This window comes from Fopius arisanus, unplaced genomic scaffold (genome assembly GCF_000806365.1).
Source record: "Fopius arisanus strain USDA-PBARC FA_bdor unplaced genomic scaffold, ASM80636v1 scaffold00041, whole genome shotgun sequence".
In the NCBI taxonomy this organism is placed as follows: Eukaryota; Metazoa; Arthropoda; class Insecta; order Hymenoptera; family Braconidae; genus Fopius; species Fopius arisanus.
In genome coordinates this window covers 474669-490824 of record NW_011887780.1, presented here as the reverse complement: position 1 = coordinate 490824, position 16156 = coordinate 474669, and the positions used below count along the sequence as shown (strand labels likewise).

The following is a 16156-nucleotide window of genomic DNA, read 5'->3' as shown; positions in this document are numbered from 1 at the left end:
TGGCAAACGTTTGTTTGCGCACGGTTACACTTCAGCAGTTAACTTGTCGTTCTGTCGTACAGTAAATATATGATATTGCACTTTGAAACTTCAGCTCACATGAAGAACGTCTTATCCATCAAACTTGAGAATTTTCTCTTTAGATTCCATTAGACGAATAAAATGAAATAAAAAGAAGAGATCAATAACCATGAAATATTTTATTCACTAATTTCTTATTCTGAGAATATGTTTCTCCAATATTATTTTCAAACGATAATGAAAATACATCCTTAATAAATATCTCTTCATAAGCAAAGTCTTGACAGCTTAATATAATTCAAGAGTTCATCGATTGTCCACTAGTTCACTGCACTCAAGATTGTTATTAATTAATTCTGCCATTTAGTTGTATTATCCATGACTAACTAATTCGGACAATTGGCTATCAGTGAAATGATTATCTAAAGCACATGCATGCAAAAAAATCTGTACACAGTCCCAGTATTAATGACCTATTGTTTGCTTCCTCTTCTCATTAAACGTATCTCCTCATTCCAGAGACGATTACATAATAAGTGATTTGATGCAGAGGAACTGACCATTTTTTTTTGTAGTTTATCCAATTGAAAGGTGATCCCAATAATATGTAATTTCACTTAATCTTTGTTTGTGGCTTTCTTCTTCTTCTTCTTCTTCTTCTTCTTCTATTCCTCCTCATCTCCTCCTCTCCCTCCTCGCTGGCCTTGATCGTCTTCATCGAAAAGAATAGGAGCATGCAATTGAAAAAGAGGCATCGATCAATAATTCCCTTGTTGGTGGTCCGAATTTAAGGGTGAATAACGCGTGGAAGGATCAGAGGTCATTGACAGTGTTTGATGAAAGCATCGCGGGAGTTTTTCTTTTCTCTCTCCTCTTCCGATCATTGATCGTTTGAAGTTGAAACATGAAACACCATCACTACTATCGTGAAAATCCCATGAATAGCTTTGTAATTTCCGGGGCATCAGCCATTTAATATTTTTATGCTGTAGCTTTACCTCTACAGCAAGCTATTGATTGAAAAGTCACTTCAGTAAACTCTACATTGCGCTGTTAATCAGAGAAAACTCTCGTTAGCCGGATTGGCTGCCCCTTCGATTGTCTCCAACCCATGATTCTCAAGGCATTCTCCACCCTCTTCATGGTCACAGGACTTAATTACGTAATTATTGACTGGATCACCAAATTGGCTGTGATAAAATTCTTCCCTCATCATGTGATTTAGATTACCACAGCGAAAAAATAGAATTTCGCGAAATGGTTTGCGAAAATCTCGATTCAATGTTGCATATATTATAGGATTGAAGAGGCTGTTGCAGTAGCCCAGCCATAAGAATAAGCTGGAAAGCGATTTTGGAATAGCCTTAGGATCATCCAAGAATGGACGCACCAGGGCAAGAACGAAAAATGGTAACCAGCAAATTGTAAACGCACTCATTATTATTCCAAGTGTAGTGCTTGCTTTTCGCTCTTTAGCCAATTGGAATCGAAGTTTCTTCTGATGCGGAGAGCTCGATACACTACAAGTACTATGCAAATGATTTCGTACAATTGTTGATTTTGTTATCAAGGTAGTTGACGATACTATTGTTTTCTCAGTTCTCAGGAGCATTGGACACTGGGATTCATTGCTCTTACGTGGACCACCAGCGAAACACTTGACTCCATGTCCGCTGCACTGTAATCACCAATAAACAATTATTCTACGAGTGTAAATAACATCAGGCATTTTACAAATCAAGAGAAGAGAAAAAAAAGAAATTGAAAAATAGGGAGAATGATGTGAGGGAGGTTTATCCATTTGTTTGTCACCCCATGGCTATTTATTGATCGATTCTTCCAAGTCTTCCTATGACGATTTTCTCAGCCGCGATTTCTTGTTGAGTATATCAAGTATTACACATCAAATATTCTCAAATTCAATTTTTTTCTCCGGCAATCGTTGTCCAAAATGTTGGGTTTAACTGTAACAATGGTTTTGTTCTCTTTGGAAAGAGCATTTGTATGATTCGTAAGGAGACGGTCTGGAAATTATGGCTCTGGTGGCAATTTCACGGCGACCAGATCGATTGAGCGGGGCAACACATACACACTGTCGAGTGACCCGGACGCTTGGCCTATGAAAAGAAAAGTCGTAAAAAAAAACATAGAACAAATGAAAATACTTGGATTTTTTGGTCAGCTACGGTGGGACACTTGTTCAGTTGGAAAGTTCAGAAAATTCATCAGTGAATTCCAACCGAATGCAATATAATTATTGGAACGGAAGATATTGCACTGAGTTTTTTATTTATTTCTCATACTGACGATATTTCATTGAGAAATGAAAGAGTCGTGAGTTTAACGTGAAAAATTGCTACGTAAGGCTGAGGTCACAATGTGAAGATTGACGGGGACGGTATAAATTTTGCACGACGGATCTGCTGGTGGTGGTGAGACCGGAGAGTGCACTTTTGCCAAGACAAATTCACTAGGTAACGACCAAAAGGGACTTGTGAAATCGACTTGGACGAAATGCCTGGGAGACACTCTAAATTTTCAATGTTAAATAATTTAACTTGACGGGTGAATTTTCAGGGTCTTGATGTCTTAATCTGGGAAATGCATTATAAATCCCTGAGTGTGAACCGCTAATGAAAAGTCGACGCTATCCCCTGGTAGAATTTCCCTCAAAGCCCTTTTACCTCCGTGAAAATTGAAAATGTAACTATAACTATACCACTAAATTTCCTAGCCACTGCTGGGATTGAGTCACCCTTCAACGGCTTGGAAAACATTCATCAAGGGTTGAAAATGATTTTCGTCAGATGCATATTTAACTGAGTCCGATTTATTACCGGAGTAGAATTAATTTCGAACGGTGATAAATCCGTGAGAACCTCTTAATCCACTTTAGCATTTTCTTTCGAGTCTATTCACTGCATAATAAAATCGGTATATTATTTCGTTTGTCGGAATCGCTGTGTGCCATAAACCGAGGTATTTTCCGCGTGAAGATGATAGCACTCAATGATGAGTACCTCAAGAGTGTCAAAAGTACCTGCCCTTGAAATGTTGAATTTCCTCTTATTATTGGAGCATTTTCGAGACATATTACGTACGACCCCTTGTACTACTAGCACCGAGGCAAACATGAAGAGATGCTCTATACCTAACAAACCCTTTCATCACCATCTCAACGCCCCGATATAGCATCATGTGTTATGTCAACAGCTTGTTCAAATTACGCATCATAAAAACGAAATATTACAATAATTATTACTAAAATTGTTTAAATATCTCATATCACATTCCACTAAAATTATTTAAATATCTCATATATTCACATCCATTTCGCTCATATATTCTATTCCGTACAGAGACATCTATTACAGAATCAGTATTGATTAATTATAAATTGAAATTTCCATTTGACCAAGCATAATCCACGTTTTATAAACCCATATTTTTTTTTCTGCCTTTTCCGATTTTCCGAGTGTACGTGACTTTTCTCTCTCGCTTGAAATGGGAAAAAGGGAAAACCTTGCAGAAGCTGTTGCTTTGGAATTGACTTTTTCCAGGACACACACGTCCAATGGATTTTATCTCCAGTGTGCCTCTGCAGGACAACGGATTCTTCCTCAAGTTTATTTGGTGATGTATAAAGCGTGGGTAAGTGTAAACTCTTCGTGGGCCCATGTTAAGGCTTCCGAAGAAAATTTTTAGAAAATATTGTAGAGAAAGAGGCTTTGTGTCGTGAAATTAACGCGGATATTGGCTCATTCATCGAGTCGTATTTAACAAGTTATCGATAAATTAGTCGGAGAACTATTTTCAATGTTCTTTAATTTTCCTCTCGCCTGAAGAATTGTCGGAATTCACCTCTTGACACCGAATAACCAACCGTTCGGAAAATCGAAGTTGATTCCCTCAAAGTTAGAAACAAGTGGATTCGTAACGTGCCACGATGGCGGTGGTCATTGATTTTCCTTTGGGCTAACTCCGTTAATGTGCCATTAAATTATCAGAGGTCATTCCAACGGAGATAATTGAACGGAAAATTGCAGGTCTCCAGCTATACTTTCTCCATCTGCTTAGTTGCTCTAAACAATAAGCTCAATTGATTGGAGATTGTAATCAATAAATTTGAAAAGGGCAATGAGAAAGAAAAGTAGCAAAAGTGAAAAATAAGTGTTTTCCGCGGAATTGAGTTATTGGATTAGTCGAAGCGTCAGCTAGCAAGCAGTGAGCACTACACAGAAATTTTATTTTTCACTTTTTATCGTTTCACTGACAGTGTAGTAGTGAATGCTATTTCTCACAGCGTAGAAAATAGTGGTTAATCGATATATTGAAGAGTTTTGGAGGTGAATATTTGGTGTTTGGAGAAATGAGGAATAGCGGAGATTGGTTTTCCAGAGGGGGAAAGAATGCCAAACGACCAACTTGATCGATCGTTATTCCTCTACTTCTTTCTTCAGTCACACTCGATTAACCTATAGGTATTATAATCCATAACATCAATCTCCTGCATTCACCACCGCTCCAGCCGTATCCCCTCTGCGAACTCGCACTTATTCATTATTATTTTGCACTTTTCCATTGAACTGAAAAAAAATATATATAATATAAAAATGAGGTATGAAAAACTGATGCTTAACGACATACATTTTTTTCAACACCAATCATAAATTTAACGAACGATGCCGTGTAGTCATTTCGATGGGGTTTCTTGGAAACAATTTAACAAAGTGCATACAGATTGAGGGGTATATGTACACGACTAACCATTCAGCAAATGCACGTTGGACCGGGGGGGGTGCGAGAACCAATTACAAGCTGAAACGTAAGGCTATGTAGGTTGAGGTTAATTGAACTAACACCCCCATGTTGTATTCGGCACACTCGATTCTCCAAGCTCCCAACTTTCTTCCATCTCCTACCCCCTAACACTTTAGAATAAACTAAAAAAAATTCATCTTATTAAAAAATACTGAGAACCATGGAGTTTGAATTTTTTGATCATCAAGGACTGTTGAGAATTAGTGCCTGTGCATGACAGGAATATGTGCTTACCCTCGCACCTGTCGATATATGACCGCGGTAATTTTCGTGGTACGTCTGTCGTCCACCTCCGGGGGTCAACCACACGCATATAGCTATAAGGCTTGAGATGATATCGACCCTATCGAGCAAGAGGAACCTATTAAATTATAAGTGTTGACCACTACTGTAATGGAATTCATAGGTTATGTTTACTTAAATAATTTGTCATTCTGATGCGTTGGAAGATGTGCCACTTATTTCACATTCATTGATTCTCTTTCAGGAGGACCATCCGGGATAATGGAATACCAGACTCATACACGATCTAGTCAAAGTATATTATGTTTGCGTATGCAACCTAGCGCGCTCCTTCCTCGCTATAAGCTCTTAATCTCACCTTCCATAAATCATTGTATAATTCGCCACGTGAGACTTATTTTTATTATATTTATTCTTTGCAACTTTCAACAAACGAATCACAGAGGTGTTTCAGTTTGAAAAAGAGGAGTTGAGAGATTAACAATTGAGGAGTATCCTGGGTCAGGGCAGCGGAAGCTCATGAAATGGCGATAAGTTTGATGATTTTTGTGTAAAGCTCATAAATCCATTCCTCCACGTCGGCAGTCAGACAAACCCACCAAGGCAAGGTAAACCAAGCCGATAAGCTATTGTCGAAAATAAAGCGAAAATCGACATTGTCATTAAATTTAAATACAATTATTTATCCGATCGTCCAATCAATTCTCCCAATTCCGGCGATTCCAGTGCCCTTTACTTTTTTCCACGAGGTAAATAATCAATTCTATATAATAAAGATTATCTGGTGGTGGTCTGACGGCAAAAATTTAATTAAAAGCTTTTAAGTTTAATTTCTCAATTAGCCCGACGGCATAATTTAAAGCATAATTCCCCTTCGTCTCTTTCCGTCTCGAGAGTTAAATTGGAAAAGATTGTGGCGGCGAGCGAGCAACATTGAAGGAAAATCGTTCCTCTTCACATTTTTTCCCTCAGTTTCGTTTTTACCCTCGAAAAGCATTTTTTATGAGCGTGCCGAGCTCGTAATCCTCGTACGAACTGACTTTGAGGGCGGGTTAAAATTACTTCAACGCACTCAAGTCTTGACAAAAAAAGAGGAAAGATATAGAGAACAAACATGGCCCTCCCCAAGGTTGTCCCAGGATTTGTAAGGAAACGCGACAGGAGCTTCCGTCGTGATGGCAACATCGTGATGGAACGCAGGCGTATTATCCATTCAACATTCGTGCTATTTTCAAATAAAAAAAAACTAAAAAACAAAGGCATTGTAAGGCACGGAGGATTTAGTGTTAAAGTTTCACGATAAGAGGATAGCTCACTAAAGAGGTAGCGCACAGTTTTGCTTCTTGGGAGTTACCGAAATGCACGATTCTACATCCGTAATAAAATCACCTGGATAAACAACTACAATTGTTATTAGATTCCGGCATAAATTTGTGATATAAAAATATCAATATCACGAAATGTCTGCTTTGCATGGAGAAGAAAAGAAAAAAATTCTCTGGTTTAGCAAGGAAATGCATGTTATTCACAGATGAGAGTGTGAAACCCCGAGAAAAAAAAAACGAATAAATTAAATGGAAGAGAATATGCTGAATGAAAAAAATAGGGAAGAATATGTAACAAAGGTGGAAAAGTGGGAGTATATTATTACCCTTCATTTTTTTTCCCGTCGGAAAAAAAATGTGGAAAGAGCCACTGGGACAATATATATAACTATATGCAGAAGAAATAAACGAAGGATCTACTTCACATTGAGTTGTTTTTAATGTACCTATAAAATTTCACAGTCGATCGTAAAGACTCGCAGCCATTCGCTGGAAGGTACAGTTGAAAGCCATGTCGTTATACTAGCAAAAGTTTTGGTAGTATAAGGTTTGAATGATAGGCTCGAAAATGGACAAACTTTTAACTAGCTCGACTTGTCAGTAGAACTTATCCCGCCTCATCAGTCCATCAGGGCAATGTATCAAGTGCTGAGTGCTAGCTTTAATGGTGAATAGTATGATATTGTTAAATAAATAAATGAATCTAATGATGAAGAGGGAAACGAATAAAAATTGAACAACCGTGGAGCTTTAGTTGATGCAAGTTCCGTCTGTACATGCAGGTTCCGTTGGGGTTGCATTATATTATGCAGTCGGAAGAGGATGAAGTTCTCAATTCCCCTTCCTCCTCGTTTGGGTCTCGACGGGCATACCCACACTAGCAGAGTGGCTATGGGGTGGGATAGAATGAAATTCGACAATAAAATTACTAACGAAATTTTCGCGTATTCGTGGATCGTGTTCTGTTCATCCCCCCGCGTCCGGCCTACATTCCAATTCCCATCTAATATATATGTATATATAAATATATATGAAAAGAGAGAGAGAGAGAGAGAAAGAGAGAGAGAGAGAGTAATATGAAAAATAGAGGAATCACTAGAGAAATAATGAAGGTAAATGTGAAAGAAGAAAGGATTTCACGCAACACAAAAAGCAGAAAGCAAAAACGTTTTATTTTTTGATCACTTCTATGATAATTTGCTAAAAAAATTGAAAAACATGAATTTTTACTGTAGATGGGTGTAAAGACACTCTAAAAATATCAATGCAACAAAATCGATGCAATTTCTCATAAAAATGAATACAAAAAGTAATTTAAATATTTATCTATTTGGAGCTTTGTGCCTATATATTCATTGAATTGTTTCCATGGAGAATGCGGAGGATGAATAACTTCACGACAACTGAAAAAAGAGGATCAAAGGAAAAAGGATCGAGACCCTAAGGTGTACAGGACGCATGACCGCAGGCATTGTTTTAATTAAAGTACCCCGGGCTTGTTGTGTCGCGTTGTTATCCCCCAACAAGGAAAATGGGCTAAAACCGAGGGGTTTTTTAATATCTCCATGATAAACATCTCATTCGAGCAATGAGAGGGACCAGAGATGCGTTACCAATCATTATACGTCTGTGTCCACTCTACGATTTATGTGAGAAAGTGAATGCTGATGTTCTATCAACGACCAGTGACTACCTGGCCACATCTCCACTTTCAATTAATTACGAACCATGGAAATAAATTTCCCTCGAGATGTCGAGAGCCTAGTAGTCGGCGAAAGTGTCTGGAAATTTAATGTTCCACCTCACCGAGTCGATCTAATTTCCTGCTATTGCAGGTAGTGCACATTTTTACTAAATCGCTGGTTCTTCCCTCCATTTATCAAGACAGTAAAAAATAAAACATAAATCTAACTGTGATTAACCATCTATATCTAACCATTTAACTAATAGTCGATCATTCCAGCAAGTGCACTACGATGTGATCAATTACAATCTATCAGTTGATGATTGTCTTTAGAAATCATATTGCATTTACCAATGGAAATGGGATTTTTTTTTTCATTTCTCCACCAACTAATTTTCCCCTGTCAAGTAGAAAATACCTAGTTATAGCCAGACACGCGCCTACAAGTGGAATACGGAAAGAGCCCCTTCGGATTAGTTTCTCGTTATTCTCTTTCCCAAATCTCATTTTTATCAATTGTTCTTCAATTACTGTTAAATTTTATCTTAACTATCATTTTCTACTTGGCTCTTGAAAAATATCCATATATTTATCATCCGACACTTTAGGGATGCGCATCAAGGTTAATTGACATTTGGCCTTGAGTGATATACATCGAGGATGGACCAGGAAATATTAGCAAACAAGCCAGTGAAAACCAAGGGACCAAATCACTTTGCTGGATATCCCTTTGGACAGCGCTTGGACATTCAGCCTGTTACCATTAACCTGTCCACCATCTGTCGTGCCAAACGCTTTCCTATAGGCGAGATACTGTGAAATTTCGGCATTCGAGGCATTGAATTTGGGGTATAGACAGTGCAACCTATATATTGGCCCATATATATTTTTCTATTTTCATTTGTATTCACTTTTTTTAAAATATAGCTATTGGGTTCTTGAGTGAAGGAGAGGAGAGAAAAAAGAAGAAAAAAGAAGAAAAAAGATTGAAAAAAGATTGAAAATATTGACATGTATGAAGATGTTATTTTGAATGTGGACTGACCGTGGTGGAAGCACTGGAGCTACGATGTTGTTTAATGGTAGGACTACTGTGTGTCGGCTGAACGTCAAAATTCGAGGGATGACTAACGGCGCTCGTATGATGCGATACTGGTCCTATATCCACATTGCAGTGAGCTTCGAGATGACTTTGGGCACGTCTTTCCTCCAGTACTATTTTTCGTGCCGCACTGAATATTCTATAATACACCTTGACAAACAAACAGAAAAAAACAATCCACGTCATAATTAAACTTGCAGCAGTTAATGAATGATTCGATAAAAATTTTACATTATCATTAAATTGACAACTTACCACAATCATGACAATGAGTGGTATGTAGAAACTTCCAAGAGTTGCGTAGATCTGATATCCAAAGTTTTGACAGACATCACAATGCCAAGCACCCATCTCGAATTTGTGTTCGTTACCCAGAATAAGAAGAGGTGGAAGACTAATACAAGCGGCGACCAACCAGACGAGAGTAACGCAGAGTATCATGCGTCGTGGGGTTCGTTTAACTCCATACTCCAGTGGTTTTGTGATGGCCCAATATCTAGGAATAATATTCTTTTCATTTCATATTTTACAGAATAATGAGAAAAAAGAAAAGATATGAATCACTACTCCTTCATTTTTATAAAAAAATTTATAAGTTGATGTAATATTTTTAATGAATTAATCCACGAGTGACAATATCACATCCGCGTATAAGTTTTCTATTTTCTCAACAAAGCAACGAAGAATTTTCAATAGATTTTTTAATAGTTCATTTTCGACAATCACTATAAGATGTATTTTAGTATTAACGGGTTCACATTTATCGCACGTAGATACATGGGGCTATTAATATGTCGCCTCGCTTAGGTACTTCGTTACCGTATACGAATTACATCAACGTCTCCTGTGACAATGTTATTACTATGTCATAGCGCGTCTCTCATCTACAACAGTGATATGACTCGTTCCTTCTATGATATGGTTTAATCAATGTCCGTCACATAATTTAAAAATATATCCAATAATCCCAATTGAATTCTGAATTTTTCAAATATGTAAAATAATAATAAAAAAAAAATTGGGCCGAGAAAATGCGAAACGGAACACCCTCGGGGAGAAGATGGGGATAAAAAATGGAAAAAGGTAATTTGGTAATTTGAATCTTTTGCCGCTTCAGGTTGACTCGAAAAAAGTAAAAAAATATTATCAACTCAAATTGGTACAAGATTACAAAGCCAGTAGTGAAAAAAATATGGATTAACAATTGACCAGGCTAAAGGATGATTTTATTATATTATTATGAAAATTTCGTAAGATTTCTCACCTGTCGACTGATATCATACAAAGATTGAGAATGCTCGCTGCACAACTGAGAACATCAAAGCTCACCCACAAATCACATAAAAATTGTCCAAATGACCACGTCCCCAGTATCTCATAGAGCAGTGCCATTGGCATCACCAGAAGAGCAACACAAAGATCACTCACTGCTAGACTGACAAGTAGGTAGTTACAGGGTCTCCGTAATTTTCGAACTAAGCATACCGCAACACACACCAGTATATTTCCTATTACGGTGCCTATTACGATGCTTCCGAGGATCAATCCTATGACTATTGCCTGAAATTATTTTTTTATCGAATAACAACAATTTATAATAATTTATGAGTGTGGAATGAGTGATGGAGTGACTCATTACCTGTGTTGCTGTATAGGATGAAGTTTTGCCAGGAAAAGATCCAAAAAAGTTGTTGGTATCTTCGACTGCAATCGGCGTGACATTTAGATGCCAAGTATTTTCCGTACTTTCTACCTTTCCCTCCATCCGATCTTAACCGATAATCTGGAGCATCCCAAACGCCCCACCTCCACACCACTAGGTCATTCTCTCTTGTATATCGCCTTCTGCCTTCTGCCCATCCCACTTTATCCTGTGATCCCGGCAGCCTGGGCATCTATACTCTTTTCACTTTAGTTCTTTCTCCTTTTCCCACAACACTCCACCATAAAAATCTTCTCAACCATCCGACGAACCCTTTTCACTAGCCACCTATGCACTCTCTGTAATTAAACAAAAATTCATTTTATTCACCAAAAAATTTATCTCTCACTCGCAATTCTCTACTCTACAATGCTCGGGAGTTTTTAATTTTATTTATTATAACAAGTATAAATAGAAATTATTCAAATAAAATAAAGGGGGAGATGAAAAAGTCTCCAACAATATTCAAATATACAGCGATAATTACCCACATGAAGCGAATTCATTGGCTTTAAAATATTTTACAACTGTCTCATAATAAGGTATTTCTCTAGCTCGGTTTGTGCGGCAACGGAAAGACTTTATCGTACTTTCGATTGGATGGTTCCGTGATATATATTCGAGTGAGATGCAACACAAATTCTCGCTGAAGAGGTGAATTGTCTTTTATGAGGGTCCAGCGAACCAAGTTATGCCGAATAAATTAACAATAAAACCTACCACATGATTCCACTCGTCAATCTCATGAATTGGCCCATTAATTCTCATGGATATTCATATTTCCACAGGGAAAATACACACACATGCCCAACAAATGCACAAACAAAACGATAAATTTTTTATAAAATTAAATTCTCCATGTTGCTCTCTTCCATTGAAAAGAAAAATAACACAGCGCACCAGTGATACATAATATTGTATATTCACATTATTGGGAAGCATCCTGCATCGGTGTCATTTGTTTAATGTTAATAATTTCGAGATGTGTTATAGCATAGGGGAACTGTAAATATGTATCTCAATGTGATGAAAATTTCATATTGACATTGAATCATTAGTAGCGATGTGCATGCAGTGAATATTGTACTCTGAAAATGATTTGCTATCAACTGCTCGAAATCGCAGAGTATCGGTTTCCGTCAATTTACCATACTGAAATATTTACAAAAGCTCATCAATAATGTCCGATTTTTGATTGCCTGTTGGAAATATAGCCCAGGGAATTCAAGTATAAATTAAATCACCAACTGCACAATAAGCAATTGTAATTGTGGTGCCATCATTGCGCAATAGTTTCAATAGTTTTCCAATATAACGCAGCGATCATTAATATGGATTTTTGTATTTCATTTGGAAAAATATAAAAGAAAAAGACTGTTCTATTCACTTTTATTTCTTATGCGCTATGATTTTATCAAATGTTTTTTATGTTTTCTCTCTGTCAAGAAAGATTGAAAATGTTGAGCCTGAAGTGGTAAAACGACTCAAGTTGGTGGTACAATGAATGCCCAAAAAAGAGAAAAAAAGAAATGCAATATCCTGCAGTAAATGAGATGAGGGCAGAACTCCTCGACTCACATTTAACTCTCTTCCTCGCAATTCTGGATTATATTCGTGACGGTTAAATATTTGCTTCTCCCGTAATATATAATTCTATCTAGAGGTACATGGAAGATTCCTACAATTATGTCACAGTTGATTGATTTTGCAGTAAAATCATTCTCTTGGCACGATATAATAAAAAAAAAATCTGCACAATATCTATGTATAGAAGGTCAAACAAGTTATAACTTTCAACCAAATGACAAAAAATTTACTTTATGCATCACATAATGCGCTCTGATGCGGTGTACAACACCTATACAGTATGATTTCAATTTCATGCTCTATGACGAGATCATAATGAAATTTCACGTCTCATAGTATTTTATTCCACGCGTCTCTTTTCATGAGGGTAATATTCAACGACGAGATGCATTAATCCCCTGACCCGAATACGATGTGTTGCATACGAGGTTGCATATCTTTTCTCTTGTCACACCAAATTCATCATGTCTAGTAATTGGTTTTGTTTTCCAACCGCTAATCCGTGTATCGTTCCATGCTTCGTTATAATTATTAAAAACAATTATCCGTATACCTATAAAATTTTTAATCCACGGATTTTCCCTTTCCTATTAAGTAAACGGCCACAGGGGATACAAAAATAAAAACTAAAAGAAAAACAAGGAATTAATCTCAACATTTAGAAGGTTTAAAAAATTATATGATGAGTGGATCATCAAGGTTTGATACAAATTAATGAACACCGGGAGGATTTTGGAGAAGACTGAAAATTCCACGAGCTCGTTCGAACACTTTCATATATGTATTATGTATTCTGTACAAGCGGTTCGTTTCACGTTTCTCGCATTGACCGTTGAAGGATTAATCAATAATAATAATGACTCTATATAATGAGCAACGCATCTATTGTTTGATCTACACAAGCAAATCGAGCAATGCAAATTAGTAAAGATTGACATTAGAGATTTAATGTTCATCTTGGCCAAGTGTCAGTTGAATAAACTTTGTTGCGGATAGGGACGAAAATTGAATTTTCCATCGTCATGGGATTCCGTTGGAACCTGCCTCAACAGTTCTCCCTCAGTGTATCGATATAAATCGCTCGAGAAGAGGATTACACACTAAATATTTAATATCAGAACTTCCCCATCCATTAGTATCTACTTTTTCATCAGCATTCCTCACCCCAATGTTCATCATCTCGCAAAATAATGATAATAGATATTTCGTTCTTCCTCTATCTACATTATTATTGTGTTTTTTATCAGATGCCATTTTTATTTAAAATCAATTGACACGATAGTGTGCGATCGATTAATCCCGAGGGTCCACCCCTCCATTGAAGGATCACGAATGGTTAAGGAATAGGCCGAGATGAGATATGAGTGAACCCTGAGGAGAGTTCCATATCCCATTGGCTTTGACCCCCTCTTGTTGATGAGAAATTGATAGTATATTGAACGGGAATTTCCTAACATTCGAGCAATACTCCAGCCAACAAATAGCCAATGAAAATTAATCATTTCTCTGATAATATATATGATGAGAAAAATATAAATTTCTTACCATCCATGTTTCGCTGATAACGCCTTTATCTCAATGGTTGTTTTCTGTGTACTTTTTATACATTTTATATTATATATTTTATACAATTGAATATCCCGCACTATTATGGGGTGGGTTGTCAAATGAAATTATATAATTGGGAGTGCAAAACATGGATGAAAACCGATGAAAGGCGATACGTTAATTACAGTAACCGCTTGCGGTTGCTGTTTGTGATCCCTTGTTCAACCTGAAAATCCTCGTGGACATTATACATTTGTAGTCTTTAATCCTGATCCACCTTCTTTAACCGTTATTTATTATTTTTTTTTTAATTTTCATTTTATACCCGTCATAGAATAATATTCGTTTAAAGTATATCGCTTCACCGCAGCTTTTCCGATACTTTTCCCTCTCGGTACATAGATTAGAAAGTTCTTTTAAATTTTCCGCTCAAGTTCAATGAGATCCATGCGATTAAACACAAGTTGATGTTCCCCCGAATTTCATTTTCACTTGTACTAATTTTCACCATTTTTTCATTCCACTGAAATAAACCAATAAAATTTCAGCCACTTACACTTTAAATAATGAAAAATAGTTTGCAGTACTCTGCATCAAATTGAATTTTATTATTAAATATTTTCTCTGTTTATTCCATTTAAAATTGAGACATATTTTTCAATAGAATCAAAAATTTCAAAAACCTTTGTCAATGGGAATTTTTAAATTTTCACTTGTTTAGCGTTTGTTGGGTTGCCGGAAGAGTAGAAAGAGTACATGGGGAGTGTGAAAGATCGAATAGATGTTTTGTTGTTGGCGTGCGTCGTACAACTAGACTGGGACGACGTTCTTGCCGTTGACCCGGACGTGGCTTGCAGCGCAAGCGCGGCGCCGCCAAATTATTACCCTATCCGGAAAACCATTCCTTGTGTGACGTAACCCCCTGGCCCCTGCATACCGCTATTTCGTTTGAGTATTTCCTCACCAACTCCTACAATTTCAATTCAATATAAATAATACCAAAAGTAAGTACTGACAACTCAAGACAAATAATCATCAGCATGTCCTTGCCCTTCTTCCCAATTAATATTAATCACATCTGTGGATGTTCTCTCGAATATATATTAAATACCTTCGTGTTTTCAACACAGCTATTCCACCAGCCATTCATTCAACCGAGCAAGCACATCATCATTCGAAATTGAATAAAGCCCTTCATCTCCATACCTTATTTCTCGCTAGTATAACGCTAGTCACGAAAGGATTTCCATGTCTTGGAATAATACTGCATAAAAGAAGGAAAAAAAAAACAGATAATCTAGGGAGAGAGAGTTGCAATAGGTTATTCATACGGAGATTGAATCTAGATAGATAGATCCCGCTCAATATTCGTTGCATATTCGGAATAATTTTTAAGACGCAATGACGTTCACGTGAATATTTTTCACAAGAAAAATCATGTACATATGTAGGTGTTCAGCCGAAATATGTAATATTTATGACTCAGGCTTGAATATCCGTGTTCAGTGCCAGGTGAGACAAGAAAAGGGCCCAATTCCTTTTCAATGAGACACCAAATTTTACTAATGCTCTTTTCTGATGTGACTCTGCTATTCCATTGTTTATTCAATGCAAGTAACGTCTGCTGCTCAACCGAGGGAGATTTCCAAGTTTATTGCGTGTCCTCTCTATCTCTCGGCTGTTGTGGTAGCGGGTGGAGGATTCACTTTGACTCGGGAATTAACTGCTCAGACACTATTTCCCCTAAGGAAAATCTCCCAACAGCTCCTGCTATACCTTGCTGTGGCCTTTACAATTGCATTATAGGTATAGCATTTTTTATATTCGAGAAGCTGTTGCCAATTTATTTTAATGCAGTCCTGCATAAAATTATATGGTTTCAACAAAAATTTTTTTCAGACCTCCAAGGATCAGATGTGATCCTAAAATCCCCATGAAACATGATAGCGTTAACGCACCAAATCGTTCATTAATTAATGATCAAGCTCATGGTCCTGTACAGAGAAGGAGAGAGAAGGAGAGAGAAGGAGAGAGAATAGAAAATATTTTTACCCGTGGGTTCTGTCAATTATATATGGAACGAACGTTTGAATTAGGTGAGCCCTACCTCTGGCTAATTGAAT

The 16156-nt window shown here is 37.0% G+C and overlaps 1 protein-coding gene across 1 annotated transcript; it reads right to left on the bottom strand.

Moving 5' to 3' along the window:
• Positions 1 to 204: 204 nt before the first annotated feature.
• LOC105266755 (5-hydroxytryptamine receptor 7) lies at positions 205 to 14574 on the bottom strand. The gene is made up of 6 exons (XM_011305148.1): positions 14031 to 14574; positions 10836 to 11197; positions 10461 to 10756; positions 9452 to 9692; positions 9140 to 9346; positions 205 to 1699 (listed from the first exon to the last, which is right to left on the bottom strand). The coding sequence occupies exons 2-6, from the start codon at positions 10959 to 10961 to the stop codon at positions 1079 to 1081; spliced, it is 1491 nt and encodes a 496-aa protein (XP_011303450.1). The 5' UTR covers positions 10962 to 11197; positions 14031 to 14574; the 3' UTR covers positions 205 to 1078.
• Positions 14575 to 16156: the final 1582 nt, after the last annotated feature.